This window comes from Ictalurus punctatus, chromosome 19 (assembly GCF_001660625.3).
Source record: "Ictalurus punctatus breed USDA103 chromosome 19, Coco_2.0, whole genome shotgun sequence".
NCBI lineage: Eukaryota > Metazoa > Chordata > Actinopteri > Siluriformes > Ictaluridae > Ictalurus > Ictalurus punctatus.
In genome coordinates, this window is record NC_030434.2 from 23,088,148 (window position 1) to 23,111,437 (window position 23,290).

General features: G+C 43.5%; 1 protein-coding gene across 6 annotated transcripts in view; it reads right to left on the bottom strand.

Moving 5' to 3' along the window:
- Positions 1-23,290, bottom strand: part of erc1b (ELKS/RAB6-interacting/CAST family member 1b) — a 212,586-nt gene that overhangs the window by 51,780 nt on the left and 137,516 nt on the right. For all 6 annotated transcript variants that reach the window (XM_053688509.1, XM_047162090.2, XM_053688508.1 and 3 more), the window contains one exon: positions 3,488-3,635. In XM_053688509.1, the coding sequence (XP_053544484.1) occupies positions 3,488-3,635 (148 nt within the window). The remainder of the gene's footprint in view (positions 1-3,487; positions 3,636-23,290) is intronic.

The window sequence follows — 23,290 nt, forward strand, 5'->3', positions numbered from 1 at the left end:
ATTCCAGCGCATGGTTTGAAAACAGAGTCAACACCATTCCTCTTTCTATCTGAACCATGTCAGATCAGCCACAGTCCATTAAACACACACACTGCCACATACACATTCCTCACACATCACGCAACATACCCGCAACACACACAAGTCACATGAAGCGTTTAGCGGCCCTTGAGAGCATATATAGCTAACACAAACCAAACACTCTCCAGGACCCTGAAACGACTACTGATATAAGAAACCTGAAATCCCCACTGTATACACACACACACACACACACACACACACACACACACACACACACAGTATCCTGACATACAGTTAACATGGGAAAAGTCAGGAAGTCTCTGCTGTGATCCATCAGACGGAGGCTGAGCATTATGACACAGACCACACTAACCATCCCACACCTCACACGTGAGACAGAAAGACCACTGTGCAGCCTGAGAGACCCACTCGGCCACTGGGGTGTCATAAAGATGTCAAATATGAACAGGAGGGCCTGGAGAATGATTAATGGGCTGCATCAAGCTCTGCTGTAATGCTCTGGATTAATGCAGCTTCTTCGCTGTGTGTAGGGGCAAAGACGGTACATTTTATCCGTCAAATATTTCACGGACTTCCCGTGCAGATGGGAGTACCGCACAGGCTCGAAGCCAGGACTGCTTTTAGGTGAACAGTGGGATAAAGGCGACAAAATATACGCCGTAGTGATTGTTCTCCTACGCAGACTGACGACCCTGCGGTTTTAGCTCAGTCTTGATAACAATGCCACAACGCAAGACGGATTTAACGACCGGCAAGAGCGAAAGAGAACAGCTTTAATTACTTACCAACGACCAGCACAACATACTTTAACCAGACATGCATATGACCGGATCAAGCACAATTCTAGTGGTTTAACAGAAGGACTTCACTGCTAATCAGTCAGTATGGTCGGAAAGCTGCGAGTCAGTTAAGCACGCTACACTCGACTCCTGTCCGCCGGTTCCTCTAGAGCTTTCTCCAGACTAACCCTCCAACAAATATTAAGTACACTCTAAAACGTAAACCTCCCGAAATAAATACCGAAGACGTCTTATTACTCAACATGTGAAATGTTTTAAAACTAAACCATTTAGGAAACTTGTTTTTTTCCCCCGCCGCTTAGGACATTTTTGTTCTCTGTTCCCATCTGTTCAATGTTTAAGGAAGTGAAATACAAAGGAGTAGTACTGGACCGTTCTGTTTGCATTAAAGAGATCTAATAGGGCATAGGTTCTCAACCTTTGGGTCACAACACCACGTGGGGTCATCAGGGACGCAGATGGGGTCTTAGGGAGATTTTACCTCATGGTATAACAGAGTTCTATTATAAACACGGCAAATGTTCACTCGCCTAGGGCATTTTCCCCCCCCACCGAATGGGAATCCCCCTAAAACCTATTTTACACCAGACCCCAGCGGTGCCGCTCTAATCACGTTAATCAGAGTGCTCTTTTACACTGGATGTGCACACAAAGCATATTTTTTGCACCAGAGTGCATCAGGGGTGTGGTTTCAGGCAGAAGAACACAATCTTGAATTGGTTAATAATACCAGTTTCGGTATCGTCCCAATTCCAGAACAAAATGGTGTATTGGATATGAAAGGGTGGAAGAAAAGAAAAAAAAAAAGGAAAAAAAAAAAGAGAACGGATTCAATCCAATCCTGTAACAAATGGAAAAAGGTTGGAACTGGATTTCGAAAAGATTTCATTGGAACTGGAAATGTTTACATATAAAGAGGCATGATTGTATTTTTGTTGGAATTTATTATGCTTATACTTTATTATATTTGAAATGCAAGTCATTTTTGTGTGAAAGAGCTTAACTGAATAAACTCAACTATGGTTTTGTGTAAGTCGTGTCACCCCCCCCCCCCCCCCCCCGTATGTTTTTGTGCTTCAGTTAAAGCTTAGTGTAGTTTTTAAAGGAGTTGGAAAGAAAAGAAAAAAAACTGCTGGCGAGTGTGGGAGTGAAAATCCAATTGCATTATGCATTAACAAACAGTACGTGATCACGGTACGCAATAAGACACGTTTAGAATAATCTGACACTCTGAAACAGATCTTTTGGTACATCACGTTTACGAAAGCACAGGAGAGAACGCGCCACTCCGTCGGCAGAAAAGATAACGCTTTGTGAAACGCACCCCCGAATAAATCGCCAGACCTAACCGATATACTAGCGCTCATTTATGGGATCAAACCACAAAGGGATTCCTAAAAACCATTGTATAAACGTTTCAATGAAAAGACTTCACAGGCAACCTTTCCTTGTTTGATGTATGGCTATTAAATGTGTTGTGTTGAACTGCACGTGCGAGAAAGCAGACGTCCTTAACGTGCAGGCAAGAGGAAATTTGAATCTTTCTGTGTAAGTGTGTGCACGTATATCTGTATGCCTCTGTTAGTGATTATATACAGCATGGTACTATAGTCAGAGTCTGCTCTAATTTAAAACTAATACAAGATCATACTCACTGCTGCACAGTTGACACTTGTTTAGTTGTTTAAAAAAAAAAAAGAAAAAGAAAAGAATACATCTGTAAATAATATGAATCATTAAAATGCTGAGACAATTAAAAGCGAATGTCAAAAGTGTACTTAAACGAGTGCACGTTAAAAAGGGTCCGCTCTTAAACATACTCAGGAGCTTAATAATAATAGAATTCAAATGAAGAAAAAAAAAAAATAAGGAAAGGAACTACGTCCTTGTAGGAAATCCAACCAAATGAACCCCGTTTGTTAGAAGTGGGCATTTTCATACACGGTCATTTGTCATCGATATATGTATTATATAAAGTTCAAAAATGTATAGAAGTGTGATTTAACTGGTATCTCCGGGGAAAAAAAGAAGAAAAACCTGGGTAATAACCTTTGAGATTTGCATCTAAAATAAAAACATAAGGAGTGAAAAAAAGTGAATCCACTGATTGAAATGTAACTGTGTATAAGGATTAATAAATATATATTTTTAATTATACTAAAATACAAAGATACTCAACAAAGTACTCATTTAAAAGTTCCAGCTCTGGTCTTGTGGGTGTGATGGTGCTAGTGTGTGAGTGTGTGTGTGTGTGTGTGTGTTCTGAGGGTTTATTAGGACCCGAAGAGAAGGTGAGTAATTGTAAAGCTGTTCTGCCAAACGGATCTGAGGTGGTACGTCTGCATCATATTAGCGTGTTCGAATCTTTGGTCTATTCCTCTTTACACGTTCCCCGTTTCAGTTTCAAGCTGCTTTTCATTTGATCCCCTCATTAACACACGAATGATAATCAGCTGGAAGAGGAAACGGTTCTAAGTGGGTCAATGAACCCTTTTCCAAGATTTACAGCGTAACCTGTGACCTTCTCAGCGAGCAGTGTTGCACACGAACCGCGCTCTTATCTCCGATTCAGCCCGAGGTACGCCAGATCGGATGAGAGGCCTGGAGGTCAGACGCCAGAGGAGACAGCTGTATGATTTTACCTGCTGTTTGAGCTGCTGCACCAGTCGGTCTTTCTCCCTCTTCAGCAGAGACACTTCATCCTGAGTCTTCTTCTTTTTAGAGGAGGACAGCTCCAGGAGGGCGATGTTGGCGTCCTTCTCGCTGATGGCTGCCAGGAGCGCCTCCTGCCTGTGTGGAGGAACAAATTCACTTCATCAATTATTTTACCCACTGACCAAGAACCCTGAGGAAAGCTTCCGGGTTTCACACTCACTAACGAATGTTAAATCAACAGCGTCGAGGTTTGTTCCTCTAGCGTAGTGGCATTCATCTGAAATATCGGTCCACCCCCTGATGACCGCTGTTCTACGGCAACCTTCAGAGGAACAAATCGAACTGTGTGGTTTCCCGAAAAGCGGCAGTCGTATCAACGGGAAACGTTCGAGTTTTGAATACAGACGACAGCAAAAAAAATAAAAAATTCTAAACGAACCTAAAAATAGACTGCTTCCCTTTCAGAGAGGGTCCAAGAAGAACCCCTTCAGGAAGCTAAGAAGCCCTAACGATCCCAAAAAACGCAAACACAAACCCTCGAACCCTTTTCTTGGATGCTAGAGTTTAGTGATGTGTTTTTTTTTCCTGCAAAATGCTAGTTTCAAAATTATCGGCACCCCAAAAATGACTATTTGGTGACACCAAGAATCCTTAATTATCCAATGAATGGTAAATGGTCTGCATTTATATAGCGGTTCTAAAGCGCTTTACACTGGTTCACATTCACACTCACACACACACACCAATGCTAGCGGTAGCAGAGCTGCTATGCAAGGTGCTAACTTGCCATCGGGAGCAACTCGGGGTTCCGTGTTTGGGGTTCGGCATGTGGGGTCACGTGGGCCGGGAATCGACCCACCAACCCTACGATTAGTGGACAACCCTCTCTACCATGTGATCCACAGCCGCCCCGTGAACCCCTGAAGAACCTCTCTCTCCAAAAGTGTACACAGAGACTATACATTTTCTTTCACGCTTAGACGAGACGATTGGCACCACACTAATAAAAATTTGGTGAATCCTCTGGAGAAAACAACAGTAATAAGTCACTTCCTGTCATGTCCAGCAAAGCCGGAGACACTTGTAGAAGACCTTGGTCCTCTCCTCCATACAGAATATCCTAAGCTCCTTTATATTCTTACATTTGAGCGTGTGCATTGCCCTCTGCTCTGATTTGTTCAGGTCAAGGACTGTCCCTCTTTAGAGCGGAAAACATGGTGATGGACATTAAAGGCATGGTGTCGAACCTCTGCTCAAAGGCAGAACAATTTTCACAGATGGCATGGCAGCCCAAATGAACGTTCACCGGTATTCATTCAGAATTAGTTTCCATTCAGGAAAGTTTTGAGTTTTCTTTTACTGAGAAGAAAATTTAAATGTGTAGGGCTCATCCTCTGAAGGGTGCCAAGACTTCAAGAGCTGACTACACAGCCACAGCTGTATTAGAATCCTCAGTATGAGCTCTGGGGTCAGGTTCAGTTACAGAAACTGGGAGAAAGTGCAGCGACATGCTGCTCGCCCTCTCTGACAGCGGAGATGGAAAAAGCTGATGGCGGAGGCAGGGGAACGTGTGCAGCGGCCATGGCGGACATGATGACTTCCAGAGTACAGGCGGTGAGGCTGAGAGAACACTGTCAGCTCAGTGTGTGTCGAGCTGATCCGCCCTCTCCTGTTTTCCATCACTGCAGGCTTCTTCTGTGACTTTTCCCTCTCCTCGCGCTTCTCGGCTGCAGTTCTTTCCCCTCTCCGTTTCGAACCCTGACCTAAACCTGCCTTTCACTTGATTCTCCGTACAAGCCTTGTTGTACTCAATTTCTCACTCAAAAAAATTCAACACTTTGTACGTCAAACCTTCCACATACTTCCAGTTCACAGCTAACATGGAAGAACTCATGGCAGTCTTGTTAGAAGCCGTGGATGAGAGAAATTAAAACAGCAGTCTAATGGTTTCAGAAGATCTGATCTTTACACCGTTATCATCAAAAAAAGGACATGTAGTTGATATACAGAATTGTATTAGATAGCGTAATGATTCATGATGAAATAGTAATCGTTTACCGGATCCAGCGTTATCTTCATCAACCATTATCTCAATATGACGCGCTACGTCGTGTTTCTGTGCTCTCTGGAAAGACACGTCTGTATCGTTTCACGCCGAGGGTCAGAGAGCTTATAACCAGGCAAGGTTTTAACCTTATTAACATCTGGACGTGCGAGATTAACCTCCTCTGATCTAGTCTTATCTTTAAGAGACACTTCATCGATAAATATATAAAAATAAACAAACTTACATGGGGAAATATTTCCATGAAATAGGATTTCGACAAACTGCCGTGTGAATGTCTGGACACGGTCTTATTTGTAAATTCTAATAAATAATAAATCAAAAAAAAAAAAAAAAAAAAAAAAAAAGTCTCGCTGACTTTTTTTTTTTTTTTTTTTAAACATTAATGTTCTATCCGGCTCTCACACTCACCTGAACACTAACACACCAGTTTCCTGTTTAAATCCAATCAACTCTGTGTATTTAAGGTAGTCTTTCTGCTCTGTTCTTTCTGCTAAGGTAGTCTCTCTGCTTCTGACCTTTCTGGATCTCTGTATTAATCTGCTCGTCTGATTGTTTGTTCGACCCTAATTCTGCCTGCTGATTTGGACTGTTAAAGCGCACCTACTATGGATTTGAAACGTGTCTAATTTCGTTTTAAAGGTCTCATACGATAGATTTACACGCATCCGAGGTCAAAAACAAACACGCGCTCATAATTTAAACTGCAGCGTTACCTTTTTTCCCCCCAGTGTCACAAACGACTCGTTCAATGATCCGTTCTAAAGGATTCGTTCTAAACAACTCCTTTCAGACTGGTCCCAGTCTGTCGTGACTGGTCTACCGCTGTCAGTGTGTGTCGAAAAAGGAAACGCCCACTACCGTAACGAGCCTGTCAGCGAGCAGCCGATGAAGACCAGAGGCGGGGTTTATTGTTACAAACCTACGTAGATTAGTACAGGAAGTGAGTCTGGAATCACTAACGACTCGATTCAGCTGTTCAGAATCGATTCCTTCTTTCTTGAGGCGATAACGCCGTTGGTCGTGCGCTTTGATTTTTTGAAACTTTATAAAGTGTGTATATAAATGTACACATATACAATGGTTAATCAGGATTCTCTCTCCGTTTCTCTCTCTCTCTCTCTCTCTCACACACACACACACACAGTACTGAGTGCTACGCAGTTTCCCTCAGTACATCACGGCCATGATTGCACAGCATCGACAAGGCATACTTAAACACCCAGGCAACACAGAGCATCCATTCTCTCACACACTCCTAAACAAGCTTTATCCCTCGTCACCATTTGTGGCCATGGGACTTGATTAATCCTACATTTGTTTGACTTCAATCATTTCAACCATCAAACAAAGTAAAAATATGGTGGTGTATACACACACACACACACACACACACAGAACCCAGTGCTGTCTAAACCACTGCGCTGTAGTGTAAACTAATAAATGAGCTCTGGTGATGTTCCAGCAGGCTCCTCACCACCGGCACGTTCTCTCAGAACCGCCTTTTAATACACTGACCTCCTGACTAGCAACACTCATTATGGTCAGCTCCAGACCACAGGCACCAGCTGGCTTCGCGTACAGACAGTTTACTCAGGATAAATGGAGCTCCACTTCTGCTCTACAGCCTCCATGATGAGCATCCTGCAGCTGGTACAGATAAACGGACGAGGCGTGAATGCTAAAGAGAGACCAAAGCGGCCGAAGGAGAAATAACAGGACAGGAATTCACGGCCTGTACGCGGGTGACGGGAATACAGCGAAGAGCCGGCTCGTTTCTCCGGCATTTGCTCACTTGCATTGTAATCTAGAGGACATGCGTACAGCATCGCAGTTCTACGTTCTACCCATTCTTGAACAGCAAACGCAGCTGAGCTGAAATGAGACGAGCGGGTTTCGGCAGAGGAAACATTAGACGTACACGCAGGATGGCTGCCTGAGGAATTTACTCCGGGCGGTGGTTTGGATTTGTTGATTTTCATGGTCGTGCTTCGTTTGCATCGACGTGAGAAAGTCTTAATTAAAAGGTTGCCTGTCGCTCTGTCGTTCGCCGCTTCTCTGTGCGACACACGCACACGCACGCAGGAAACGAATGCTCGCTAGCTGCACGGTCGCTTGCTAGTGTGAAAACAAGCTAATTACAAAACAGCTTCGTTTATGTTCAAAATGATTCATCGCGTTATTTTTAAATTTATTATTTCACATTATTTTGAATTTTTGTTGCTTATCGGATGCACATTTATTAATAAATAAATAAAGAAATAAATAAATAAATAAATAAATAAAAGAACATTCATATATGTGAGAATGGGGCCTCAAACTAACAGCCTTAATCCATAATGAAACGTGCCCTTTTCATATCAGTAACCCTTGTGCGTCCTTATGGACATTTTTGGGTTTTTTTAAATCATTTTGTCTGTGTTAATGCAGACAGCATAAATTTAGCAAAAGGTGTGTATTTTTATTGCGATTTTAATATTTCACCCTCATTTGCTTTCATAAATCTATGTTAAACTAGGCACACAAAACAGTCACTCTCAGGACCTCAAGCACAAAAATGTCCCCAATGAAACCCATTCAAACTGCGGATGTTTAATCCCCGTGACGTTTAAGTATAAAATCAGGCACTCTGTGTTCGTAGGCTTTTATTTTGTTGACAATGGTTCAAAACGTCGAATTTTTATTTTAATTCTGTATTTTTTCAGGTTTAGAAAAGACATGCTTTTCCTTTTTTCTGCCGTGTATTATAGAGCGCCGCGGACCGACTGAATAAACGATGCAGATGTAACTGTGTGTGTGTGTGTGTGTGTGTGTGTGTGTGTGTGTGGGTGTGTGGATATCAGAATCGTGGTTTGCATGTTTGTACTGAAAATGTTATGCGTGTGTAAGAAATGATCTTGTACTGGAAATCCGTGTGTACGAGACGAAGAAGGTTCCCGAGCTTTGAAGATGTCTGCATCATGTAAAGAAACCGGCGTTTAAAGGGTTAAAATTCTGAAAAGGAAAAAGGAATGAATGTTCTGTAATTATGATCAGAGCTGATGCTGGGGGGGGGTGTGTGTGTGTGTGTGTGTGTGTGTGTGTGTGTGTGTATGAATATATAATATTTTTATGACAGTTTTTAAGACATTTCTGTCCTCTATGGACCTGTGTAACTTTTTCTAATTGACGCACACGGGTAAATCCATACACTCGTGCGGATTACTCGGAGATGCTTGATAAATACGGCTCCGCGTCTAGACTAATGATCGGACGGGAAAAGGAGGAAAACGTGGTTGCATTAATATGTCCAGATGTGAAAGAGAACAGGGCAGGGAACGTTTCTGGGAATTGTTACTACCACTCTGAAGAGGATACAAAATGAAGTGTTGATGGGGTCACGGGGTCAACTGGCTCTTCACCCGCCATTAACGGCTTAATGAGAGAAGTTCTCAATCTCTCCACACTTCCCACCTGTCTGCTAAACGCTCATCCATTTCAGTCTCATTTCGCCCATACTCTCTCTCTCTCTCTCATTTATTCTTCCTTATATGGGCTCGAAACATTCTATCTTTTAGTTCTGTTCTGTCTCAGGCAGCGGCTAATGAGGAATTATCACGCTACTAAAGGAAGACACACTGTAGAGAAAGTCCGGGACGGCAGCCCAACCGAACGGGAGCTATTCTCACGCGCGGTACTGTAGCGTATTAACAAATCAACAACAAAAACAAATTCGAACGTAGCTTTAAACCTAATGTTCACTGACGGAACATAAAACGACAGCTCCACCGAAGAGCGTCCAAATTTTACCGCATATCCAGCGCGCTCTGGATCACTCGCGGTTTCTCAGCCGCTTTAGGATCCCGTCACGTTGTCTCGGCGTAACGTTCGGCTCAGTTCGCGAACAGTTCGGGTGACTCTGCGTTATGTCACGTGACGCAATTAAACGCCTTTTTTTTTTTTTTAAACGTATTCAAGTGCATTACAGGTGGGGGGGGGAGCAAACGGAACCTGATTAGAGAGAAGAACGAAATGAATTCATTCGCAGAAAAACACACTTTCACACTTTAAACCAAACATCACGACGACACCCGAATCAAATGACTCGATTTTACCGGTCATTACTACGATTATGTACGTCAGACTGTTACTTCCACATTACTTCTATTTTTCATTGCACATTCGCATTTAGTGCAATCCGCTGTTTATCTACCGTATCGTATTGCACGCGTCACGCCGCTTACCTCTACCTGTGTACGGTTTATCTCAACTCACTGCACCCTAACCCGTATCGACTTCATTTAACTTCACTGCCCTTTGCATTACTGGTATGCATCATACCGTTTAGCTCTACCCGTGCACTGTCACGTTAACCGATCGCGCCATAACCTTATTATTCATCTCGTTTAACTTATTTGCTATTTGCACGGCAGGTTGCATGCAAGCTGCATTTCATTGTCTACGTACTCGAACTCTTGACAGAGACAATAAAGTTGGACCTAAAATAAATAGCTGTATGGGGGGGTGGGTGGGTGGGGGGGTGGCAAGAATGTATGAAAAAAATATAACAAGACAGAAGGATAACAGGACAAAACAAAATAAGGATGAATGGAATGAATAGATTGAGGTAATGCAAAAAAAAAAAAAGGGGGGGGGGGGGCGAGCTGGTTGTAAGGAGGCCAAAAGAACATCGGGTGCCAAGCACATGCACGTTTCTGCTCAGACTCGTACTAATCAGTACGAAGCTCTTGACATCTACATAAACACTTGTTCCGTCTGCGAGTAGAAAATGAGCCGATATCTTTATTTAAATTTCTTAAAGCAATAAAGATATGAGCTAATTTTTCTACTTTCCTCCCCGAACAGCACGACTGTTTATATAAACGTCCCGGACTTTGTTCTACTATACGTGTGTTTTGACTTTCTAATCTTTTTAGGCACTTTCACATCCTGGACTCAAAAAATAATAATAATAATAATAAATTTTTTAAAAACCCCCAAACGTGCTATATTAAACCTACACTTCACCATGAAAGATGTTCAGAGAGAAGAACTACAGAAAAGACGCACTTAGGCTCGACATAACCCGGTATATAAGCCACGCATCAACAGAGAATCCAAACCCAGTTTTGCTTCGAACACCTCATTGAGATGTTCGCTGAACTCGGACGCCGATTCGGGGTCGAGGAATTTGGAAGAAAACCAATCAGCTGTGAGGGACGAGTCTGTCATGCGTGGTCACGGGGATCGATCGACACGTTCTACCCGATACTGCCTCATCTCGCACATAAAAATAACATACACTGCAGCTGTGTTGAACAAACCGAGTGCTGGAGTAGCACCGGCACATAAAATAAATAACTCAAAAAACCCAACCTCACGAACATAATCCACTGGGCTTGATTTTACAGAGGCGTGACCGGGACATCCAAATGTGTGTGTGAGGAGGGTAAAGGAGAAATATAGCATCTGCTGCCCTCCAACAGGACAGATCTACCCCGGGGCTTGGAGGACTTTCAGCTTTAAAAAGACCCGCTTTAAATATCTGATCTGACCCCGGGTTCGCTCGCAGGAGGAAGCGCACGACACATTAACGTAACCGATATCCACTGCTCCTCTATTAAAGCCAACACTGATCCCATGAAGAGCACCGAATTCGACCGTGGACCCAATCTGACACTACGGGCTTTTACGGTGTACAGTAATACCTCTAATGTGGCACTTCGGCTTTCGTCTGCGATGTCAGAAAAGCCTAACAAATAGTAAATAAACCCAGTGCGGAGGTTTGTATTACTCTTGATATCAATACAGTCTCAGAAGGTGCTGATTCATTCATCTAACATCAACAACGGAAAATCCCAAGGGTTATATGAACGCACTCGTAGTAAAACGTCGTCATTCCAATAGTACTTGTAAGGTGGACGCTCGGCGGTTGCTTTCTGTAAGGAGACCTCTGTCCGGCGTTTACGGAAGGAGTCCCCAGTTTGTAAGCGTCAGTTTTCCACCATGGTACGACCTCTCAATAAAACACTGTGACTATAAACGGATAAAAGCGACGCAGTGACGGTATTCAATTATTAAAAACTGGCAAGTTGTTGTGGGCGAAGAGGAATCAAACACTTCAGGACACAGTATTAGAAAACTTCACGCTTGTACTGTAACAGTTGCTCCTCTTTATGTCGGGCCGCGTCACGTCGACACATTGTCGATTATTTTCCTAAAACAGCGCCCCCCCTCATTTTAAATGTTAAGTGATTGACACTTGATCTAATAGGTCACACGCAGACATGGAAATATTTCACCTCGGCACGTTCACATATATAATTACTTACGTACATGCATGCATGCATACACGGACGTCCACACGCCCTTTACTGCGTACCCTTTGCCCTCAGAGTAGCTCAGCGCTTATCAGCTCTTCTTCCTGAACGTTAATTAACGCTGATAGCAGCAGACCAGCGCATCTCTGCCTTTCCCAACCACACACAAACATACCACACTCTGCTGCTATCTCCAGCAGCCCAGGCTCCCATGGGGACAATTACACACTTACACACACACAGTACAGTGTTGAATAGATCATATCACCAGAGAGTGTGTGTGTGTGTGTGTGTGTGTGTGTGTGTGAGAGACAGAGAAAGTGAGAGAGAGTTACTATGTAATTCTTGCTGCCTCTTGCGTCTTGTGCTAGGCACAAAATAAACAGTAATGGGGTTTGCATTTTATTTCAACCGTCTTCCAAGAGACTCTTAAGAAACCCGTTTCACTGCATGATTTTTTACAGCATCACAAAAATTAAGCTGCTTTTAAACTGCAAATGTGTCAAAATCAAATCCTGGGGAGAATTACGCAGCGACGGACCGCGACGAGACCTGCTGCAATTCCTGTAAAATTATAGAGAGGGCTCTTGTGTAAACAGGAAAGACTGTAACGCTCTAGGTCTTGTTCTGTTCGACTGCTGTGCAAATCTCTTTAAGAGGTGGAAAGTCAAAAAACAGAAGGGGTGGGAAGGGGGGCTGGGGGGGGGTGGGAAGGGGGGCTGGGGGGAGTGGGGGGGGGGGGCAAAGGTCTGGAAATGAACGCAATTCTGAAATGAAAGACATGGTGGATCCTATGATGAGGAAATTCCATGGTTTATTATTATTAGTAGTAGTTTTTTTTTTTTTTTTTTTTTTTTAATCAGTTAGGGACGAATTTCTTTATGTAATGCGTTCGCAGAAAACGAGGTAAGGGGAAAATACAAGATGAAAAAACAAACTCAAGGGTTTGACATTAATAATAAATGAACGAAAGAAAACAAAAACAAACAAACAAACAAACAAACAAACAAAAAAACCCCCACCGGATTAAAATCTGCACGCACGATAACTTAATTCCTATTAAGGCATTTAGTTCCTAAAATGTCATTTCAGACATTATTAACACAATTCATTTTTAATTCATTTTAGTATCCATGTACATCGGGAAACGTAAGTAAATAAATAAATAAATAAAAAAGATGCGTCCACTAATGCAGATTATTACGCAAGAGCAGCTGACAAGTGTTTTAATCCAACGCTGAGATAAACCACATTCGGTGGGACCAGAGCTTCATGCCACGCTTGACACAATGCCTGAACGTAACTGGTAAAGTTACGCTGATAATATCCCAGGTCATATGTCTAAAAGCACATGTGGATAAATGCTGGTCACAACACACATTTATACAAGTGTTATATCCACAAAACGACGGCAAGGGTAAAGTAAGAGCTTAGGAAGAGAAGCAGTCGAGTGACAAACGCCTCAGATGTGCTAGACAGAGCCTGACCACAGATGCACACCATTGACACGTGCCATTTGCATTCACTGGAGCCCTCGGAAGTGCTTGTTCCTATGGAAACACGTTGTGTGAAAAACAGCTGGAGCTGCTACCCACAACACAAGAGGGAGACAGCGAGGGTGAGACCGAAGTACCTTCCTGGGAAATAAAGCTCATGAAGCAGATCCACCTGTGGAATCCATTACTGAAACAGATGGAGAGGAAAGATGCGTCCTGATCTAGGGGAGTGGAGACACAAGGCTAAGGAAAACATGGAAGGAGAACATGGAAGCTTCATCATGGGACCCCAAACAAAGGATTAAACATGTCAGAGAGACATACGGCCCTTAAGCCAGCCTCCCAACGCTGTTGGCTGGATGCAGAAGCTTAGCGGGATATGCAACTTAAGGCTTATGACATAACTACAACGTGGGTTATTGAGATGTTTTTGCCACAGCTGGTCGGCTTAAGAATTTCCATTGTAAATAACATGTCAAGGACAAAGACTATAATTTATAAAGAATGGTGACTTTCTGCTGAAATACCACTGCTGTGTTAGATTAAAGTCAGCTCAAATTGCACAAGTTCAATGGTAGTTAAGAACGTAACTGTAGACTCTGTGATCTGTGTTCAATAATTAGTTGCTGGAGCATGCATATGATATGACTTCAGTCCACATGTTCTTTCAGCATTCTAACGCACACCACAGTGAGGATGGGTCAGCGCCCGGCAGGGGAGTGGGGATTGCTTTTCAAAGAATCCTGCTTGAGTGGTCATGTATTTAAAAACAAACAAACAAAAAAAACACAATTCTTTGTTACACACAAAAAAAACAACAACGTTTGATTATTCATCCTAGAGTATTCTAGGACTAGTCATGGGAGCAGGTTGTATTGGTCAAACTTTCCACAGGAGCAGGAGGGATTGGTCAAACTTTCCACAGGAGCAGGAGGGATTGGTCAAACTTTCAGCAGGAGCAAAGAAGGGATTGGTCAAACTTTCTGCAGGAGCAGGAGGGATTGGTCAAACTTTCTGCAGGAGCAGGAGGGATTGGTCAAACTTTCAGCAGGAGCAAAGAAGGGATTGGTCAAACTTTCTGCAGGAGCAAAGAAGGGATTGGTCAAACTTTCTGCAGGAGCAGGAGGGATTGGTCAAACTTTCCACAGGAGTGGAAAGGAATTGGTCAAACTTTCTTTGGGAGTGTTTCGCTTCGGTCAAAATTCCTTCAGAAGCAAGCTGAACTGGCACTTAAAAAATGTCCTGTGCACACCTCTAATTCATGCTCACTTGAGGATAAACAAACTTTTCAAATACACTGACACAATCAGCTTTTCTGAACAGCATACGGTTGCAATCAAAATTATTCAACCCCCATTGCAAATCAGGTTTATTGTCAAAATTTACAGACTTTCAGCTGTTTGCAATGAACAAATCAAACAAAAGCAACTGATATGGTTCAACACAATGAATGACTTGGTGTAACAGGCTCTGAGGATTCAGTGAGCACAGTAAGGCGTGTACTAAACGCTGAAGGTTTCCATGCCAGAACTCCAAGACGTTCAGCACTACTGACCCAAAAGCACAAGAAATGTTGGCTCAGAATCATATAAATAATCCACAGAAGTTTTGTGATTCTGTTCTGTGGAGCGATGAAACAACACTGGAACTTTTCTGCAGGATGGATCAGCGGTACGTCTGGAGGAAGAAGAATGAAGAAAGAACTCTGTACACAGTCGAGCATGGTGGAGGCTCGGTGATGCTCTGGGGCTGCTTTGCATCCTCTGGCACTGGAAACCTGCAGCGTGTGGAAGGCGAGATGGGTTCGGGTTAGTATCAGGAAATCCTAGGAGAAAACATCATGCCGTCTGTGAGGAAGCTGAAGCTTGGGTGTCACTGGACCTTCCAACAGGACAATCATCCCAAGCAATCCTCAAATTCAAATTCCACCAAGGCTTGGTTGCAGAGGAAGTCCTGGAAGATTCTACAGGGCCATCACGGTCACCTGACTTGAACCCCATAGAAGATCTCTGGTGGGATTTGAAGAATTTTTTTGTATTTTTGTGATATCCTCTTGTATTTGCCAACGAGCTCTGGGAATAGTTTATGGCTGGTTGTTCCTATGAAAGTAGGTGGTTCTTGGCCACGTTTAGTGACAAAAAATGACCAGATTACCTAGTGATAGCTACTAACTTTCTTCTACCTTTATAAGTCTCGGGTGGAGATCGGATGAACCCGGTGGACGGCAAAGGTCTTGACCCAGAACACTGGTTAGAGTTGGGGCATCCTCTATGACCAGATTGTTCTCAGTTGGTGATGACGGCCTCTTATTAGGGTGAAGAAATATCGTGTGGCTTCTCTCTTACACAGCTATACACGGCTCTGTTAAACTGAGTACGCCACCTCCCTTTAATCATTCCCGTCTTTCGAGGAATGAATGGTGATGAAGGCAAATGCCAAGTTGTTGATTTATAAAGCCGTGAGATTGACTTGTCTGTGTGAAGCCAGACAGCGATGTATAAAAGTGAAGACATTACTGAAGTATGAAGTGCATAGCCGCTCTAAGTCGGCTCATCTTTGTGGCCTCGGCTGGGTATTATCAGGTCTGCCATAAAACACCATGCAACAGAATATCTAGATACACTGTAGAGTACAGAGGCCTCGTTCCACTCCGAAGACACCGACAGTCTTGCTAGTTTGTGTCACGATGTACCGCAACCAACTTGTGTTGTTTTCTTCGTATGTGTTGTTTGGAGCATTCCTAATCGCACCACCTTTCGCCCTCACGCTCTTTCAGTTCTTCTTCTTTGCCTCTGGCAGAACAGACATCTTCAAGTTCTTATAACCGAACCTACGTAACAGATGTTCTGATTTTATCTGTGACTCGTTCCAACTGATATTTATCATTCTTTAATCAATATTTCTGTGTGTATGTATACTATGCTTTCTGTATCATTAAACTAATAATCTGTCAATGAACGATGGTGACTGTGTGACTTCTTCCTGGTCCCAGACGAGAGGAAATCAAGCAGAGCTGGGTTACAATTTTGGTCCTGACTGGTATCGGACAAGAACTTAACAACGACGACGAGGATGAGTGAAGGATAGACGGAAATCGTCATCCCAAGGTAAATCAGGAAAACTCGCATGCGGCTCGGTAAAGACAGACTTATCTTGGCCCCCTTCTTACGGCACTACAAATACCTTTCCCATGATAGTATCCAGGCTGGCACAATCTGTAAGGAATCCAGGAATTATGTGGTCACCTTTATTACACACACGCTGCTCTGGACGTAACATTTTTCTTACGCTTGTCGACGTGATAAAGTTCCTCAAGACCCAATCATGCTCATGTGGATCGCATTTAAGTGCTGGTTAGATCAGCGAGTGGATAGATGAAGAGGTGGTTTCGTAAACAGAAACAGGGGGTATGTGTGGGGGTGCGGATACCACAGACCAAAATGAAATGCCCCCAGGCACCACCGGCCACAGCCTAGTTTCCACCAGCACACCACACCACACAGAATGCTATAAAACCCAACACAGACGCCCTTCGTTAAACCCACAGCTACCAGACCTGGAAAGCCAGAGGTGCATATCCACACCAGTGATAAAGCTCAAACATCTCCAAGTGATGAGTTAAGCCTGGTTTAAGGCTTCATGAAGAAACTTGCTGCTTTCCTCATTGGACCAGAATTATTTATGACTGAACTGGTGAGGTCCTACACAGGCCTGAGTTTAGCCCTGTCAGTCTTTTACTGCTCTTCTTTATGACTGTCTCTCTTCCCCCCTGCCAGAGATGGCGGTATTTCAGACACTTTGTTAAGGGAGAGGCCCTACCTCTGACTTTAGCACATCTGTGAATGACATTCAACTCCCCATACATCCTCGTCCTCCAACCCTGATCATTGTTAACCCATCCATCGTAAATGCACAGATAAGTTCCATAACATATTTTAATAAAATATTACATGGTACATAAAACCAAACACGCATGGCAGTTTTATCCGCAGAACGTTGTAAAACGGGGAGATAAAGCAGTTAATCTTTCCCAATGTTCATCGCAGGGATTTCACATTCTTCACAACATCGCTTTTCGCTCCCAAAGTTAGCTCCCCTGCTAACTTTCAGTCTCCTGCGGCTTGAGGAGAGTGGGCTTACAGGATTCCGTGAACCTCCATTAAGGCAGAGGAAAAAAGAAGAAAAAAATCTAGCTAGACAAAATGGATCCACAAGTTATGTACAAGGGTGTGTGTGCAACCCTCTGAGGAGGTCATGATCCCTGATGTGTTTACCTGTAATTTACACAATTTCCATTCAGGTACTCAATTCAAACAACGGTCTACTAGCACGAGAACACTGAATTACCATCTACCAGGCAGAAACCTAGACCAATTCCTGGAAAATTAACAGGGCAGGGCTTGACGGCTTGATGTACAATATACAGAAAAAGCGTCAAGTAATTGAAAAAAAAAAAAAAAAAAAGGCAAGCAGAGAACTATCTGGAAAGCTTAACTTTTCAGAAATGAAGGAGCTGTTGTGTGTCAAGACCAAGGACCAAAATTCTTCATATGGTAAACGAAAGAGTCAAATTTACATTGATTAAGCAGTCACCAAGAACTCCAGGTTCCAACAACACCACGGAGTGTATGCATAGAAAAGCAAAGTGTCCACTGGTTGGTGGGTTTTAAAAAACAAACAAACAAACAAACATCACTAATAAAGTGTCCTGGGTTTACCGTCCTGAGTAGTTATGACCAGACTTCCTGTCTAAAGAACAGAAAGATAATGGACTAGATACTGGAAAAGAAGAGTCAGTGATATCAAAAGTATGAGACAGAAAATAAATGGAGAAATGATAAGAGCGGGGGGGGGGGAGATTGTGAAGGAAGACTAATCTGAAGTGCTGAATGTGTCCAGGTAATCAGGTTACACTTTAAAAAAAAAAAAAATGCGAAGAGAGATTAGCCTACGAACTACGGCCGTAATCCACTCCAGATCCATCCCTGAAAAGTCCACAGATCTAGCATGATGACGACAGAGGAGAAACACCACACCTGTCAGAGGCGTGTTGACAGCTTCTTTCCTCTCGCTCTTCCACCGGCCCCCCATTTCTTTTTTAACCTCTTTCCACTTCAAAGGCCACGGCTGTCTGTTCTCTCCCGGTGGAGATGGACGGGTGGAATTTTTCCATCCTTTTCCGCTTGTACGTCATGATGTCACCAGCACAGCGAGGACAAGTGATACAGAGCAGGTCCGGTGGAGCACACTCAGACTGACCGACCCGTAGCGGCTCAGCTTTACACCCTGATAACGAGCCAAGAAGCCCGCTTTGAAAAAATAAAACACTTAAAGGCTCCTTATCAGCCCTGCTAATGCGCCGGTTCTAATCCACCGCTACAGAATGAGAGCAGCTGAAAAACCCCTGCATCAAAATCATAGCACTGCATACTTCACCTTCAGCCATCCACTCTGCTCTGACAGGCCGCTCCTTTATCTGACCCCCAGCGCTGGATGTCTCGGTGCTTCTGACGGCTACTTGTCATAGACAAACAGACCGCTGGAAGGTCCCCCTCCCCCGCGTCCGCCCGCCCGCCCTCCCTCCCTCCTCTGTGATATCGCACCGAAGACAGACCGAGTTCTAAGACGAGCGTTAAGGTGCTAAGGCTGAATTCCAAATAGTTTTGAAAACCATTTTATAATTTACGACTGAAATGACAGAACCTTGCAATCGTCCAAAGATAGAGAAGCCTGTTATGTCTGGAAAGACTTCAACTCCTTTCTAAGCGTCTCTCGGGACGACCTTTTTAAACGATGAAAATTAAGAGTGAAATGCTTGCCTCGCTCATTCATTCTTCCAAAGTGCAGTAACTCGGCTTGTTCATTTTCCGACAGAAACCCGAGCATGAAAACATTACTGACTCTCACTTAGCTGAATGGCGGTGGGGGGGGACGGGGAGGAAGGGAGGTTAGCGTGCCAGTAACCTAAACACACACCGGCACACTGAACAAGCAGTCGGACAGATGTGCCATCTTAGCTGTGGCCTAGCTGCTGTTGCCCAACAGGGTGGAGAAACTGCATTTGGCATCATGAAGGAAAGCCTCATTACAGATGCCCGTAAATGCCTGCCGCGCTCGCCCGACTCTGCCTGCTCCGTTTAAGAGCCGAGACTTTTTCTACCCCACACTGCCCCGTGCCAGTTCTTGTAACCTGGCTTTACAATGTTATTATTTGCCTTTCTCCTGTTTATTTATTCCTTTAATTGGGGCAGAGCTTGGGTGCAGGAGCTGTGAGCTGCAGAGCCGTGGTTTTAACACGACCCACAGCGCTCGTGTTAGCGTCTAGCGCTAAGGCTCCCGCGCTCGCTCAGAGAAAGGGATTCAGTGTGAAATACGGACGCACGGTCACATTCTTCAACAACGTGGATTTACGGTCATTAAGCACAGACCACAGTCTCGTAGCGAGACTCGGAAAAAGTTCTACCTGCCCGACTTGATCCTAGAGGAACAGTCGAAAGTTTTATTAGCCAGATTAGACCTGAGGATTTTACCGTGCAAATCAAACATGCCCGTTAAAAAGAAAATCATTTATTTCTGGGATTTTGTTTTCTGACAATTGACGTGAAGTCTCAGACGCTCCTTCTCGGCATCACGTCTTTAAACGTTATTAGGCAGGTTTATCTAAGATTTGCGAGGTCACTCAAACGGCCTCTTCCTGTGAAAGCAGGCAGCTTTCGGTCACGTTTCTCCGACTCGGAAGCTAGGATCCTGGCTTGTGAGAATAAACCGCCGTTAATGAATCGACACCTCAGATTCCCACGCGCCACCCTCAGCAGACGTGGTGTTTACGGCCGGGGTTACTGTATCCCCCCAAAGCCATTCCGTGTCTTGAAAAGAAAAGGGGGAAAAAAAATAAAAAAATTCTAAATGTCAGGCATCCAGGCGCATGTTTTTTTTTTTTCTAGCCTTCCCTCCTCAAAGCCAAGTGTTTACCCCTATAACACATCCCAGACATAGTTTGTCACTTGGAAAGAATTCGGTTTTACCTAGGCTCAACTTCTTTTTCTATTTCACGCACAAGTACTTTCGGTATTTACCTTTGAACGAGGCCGGCTAACGAGTGTAAACAAACACAAACATGTACGCGTTTCTAATTTTCCAAAAGGATATTTTGCCTTTCTCCCGACTGCGGTCGGACACAGGACGTGCACGAAAAAAAAACTAGTTTAAATGGGAATCGTAGAGATGCGGCAAAATTAAATTCCGGGAATTTCAAGCACTATTTCTTCTTGTGTGTTTTTTTTTTTTTTTTTTTTTTTTTTTTTAAGGCCCACCCGAGAGACCTTTGAAATGACTATATTAGACTGGCTTGAACGAAAACGTTGGCATGTCCTGTGGTTTCTAAATGAAACGATTGTCTTTAAACAATGTTCCTGCATCGTACGTTCTACAGAGAGTTCAAAAGCGAGACGAGAACCCGAAACGTAAGACGGAAAGATCAGAGATGTTAAGAAAATTACAATAAATGTAAAATGTGAGGGTCCAAAAATTTGCTCGAATGACATAAAGAGGTCGGAAATATTTACACCGGTGAAAATGTTTAAACTGATATTAGTTTAATTACGTCACTATTAAACTCTTTAATGCAGAAACTTAGGGATTTTTAGATTTTAAAAATGATACAAAAGCGCTAATAAATTTGGGACTTTTTCTTTTGAAAATAAATAAATAAATAAATAAATAAATAAATAAATAAATCAAAGTCACATTAGAAAGTAATAAAATTTAGCAGCTTTAAAGTAAAACTAAGAATACGTGAATACATCTTTTTAAAACGTTGATGTTCAAAATTGTACAAATTAATAGTAATAGTAATAATAATAATAATAATAATAATAATAACAACAGCAGCAGCAACAATTTTGATATTGATGGACCTTTTTGTGTCAGCCATGTTATATTTGGAGGAGCAGCACTTAAAGGATAATGGTGCACGTGTATAAAATTGGAGTGGTTTGGAACGGGTTGATCGGATAGATCTGTAAAAACAGCCTTTAAAAAAAAACGGTCTGTGATGTACGCAATACATGAAAATGTACGCAACACATCTCGCTGGTTTGGTATTTCTTTGTACACAGACTTCTGCACTCACCGGATTCAGATTCGAGTGCAGAGCTCTTTTTTACGGACCTCCCACTCGCTACATCTGTCAAAGCGGCTGGACAGATGTGAGCACACAGCAGCGCGGGTCACCGGGGGCCGGGTCGGTCACCGTGACTGCATCACACCCTGCTGACTGCCGCATACAGGCCGTGTGTGTACATGGGAAGTGACAGCTCCGGAGTGTAGGAGCATCTCCGAGGTCTCCGAGGCTTATCACCCACAGGCCTCGGCACCACACCGGGATTATTAACAGCGTGGATAACTCTGAACGCATTAGAGGCTCGGAGCTGAGTGGCAGGTTTACAAGTTGTGACTGTAACCACGGTGGTCTAATTCGTGTGTGAAGATTTAGCCGTGTGGTAACGTGGGGAATCCAGGCAGTCGGAAAGCTCTAAACGGGCCCAAACGGACCAGTCATGCCCAGCTCGTCCTCTACTGCTCCCTCTAGCCCTAAACACAGCCTATCTTTCTTTCTCCCTCTCTCTTAATACACACAGAGACGTGCAGCAACACGCTCTCCGTGAGACAAAGAAAGAAAGGAAGAAGAAAACATCACACCGACACTATGCCCTCATCCATATCCAGCCCTAGACTCTTTTAGATTCTCTGACCAGGTGATGACGCCACCACCACCACCACCACCACCACATCCTTCCCAGCATGCACTGCTGCCTGGCTTTGAGAGTGTAAATGAAACACAAAAACAGACTAATCGTTCAAACTTTAGGAGAAACATAACATTTTTCTGTTTAGGCTAAGTGACAAAAACTTGGCAGACAACTGAATAAACTGAATAAATTACCAGCGATGGTATGAGCGGAATTACATTTAAAAAAAAAAAAATAAAATAAAATAAAAAAAGAAAAAAAGAGGGGAAAATATTGAAGCAAAACAAATCATAAAGCAGTTGTCACTTGGTTTATTTTTTTGAAATCTCAAACCGCAATGGTTCAATTTGTATTTACTCACGAGTTGACATTTCTACGTAAAATCAGCCGACTCGTATTCACACAGTTGACCAGAATCCCAAAACACCTTCTACTCACGATATCTGCTCACCACAGGAGAGACGATAAACGTAGCGCGCTTACAGCAGGGAAGATCGAGCCTCGGGACTCCAATAAGTGCCTCCTTACTGTATATATACACACTACTTATACACTCGCCTTCCACTTCATTAGGAACACCTGCACCTTCACGCAGTTATCTAAAATCAGCCAATCAGGTGGAAGCAGCACGATGCGTAAAATCGTGCAGAGACAGGACGAGAGCATCTTAAACGTAACGTGACGTCTCTGAATGTGACGTCGTCTTACAGAAGACGTAAACGATGACGTGTTTTCTTCGTAAACCAACCTAAGTCTCAGATTACATGGAGCGTCCGCCGTACGAGTTTCCGCGTACGTTGTTGCTATAGCAACAATGACGTATTACAACGAGCGCATCAGTATAAACGTGTGCGATTCGCCTTAGAGCCGGAACTACGCTCAGAGCTGCCGTTATATTACTCAAGCGTGAATAAGATCTTCATACGCGACGAGCACGGGTCTAGTGCTTCCTCTCGACATAGAGGAAGTATTGGCACCCCGTGGCTTCATCTGATTTATTCCCACGAGCAACATCCACGCAGTCACAGTCAACCGGCTTTAATTGATTAGTTGGCCACGTGACGTGCGCTTCAGCCCATTCCTTCCTCTAGAGATGAAAACAAACGGCCGTAGTGGTGTGTTGGATAAGCTTCCTGAGGTTACAGCTGGTCCTATCACGCAGGAGGGATGGTGAGAGACG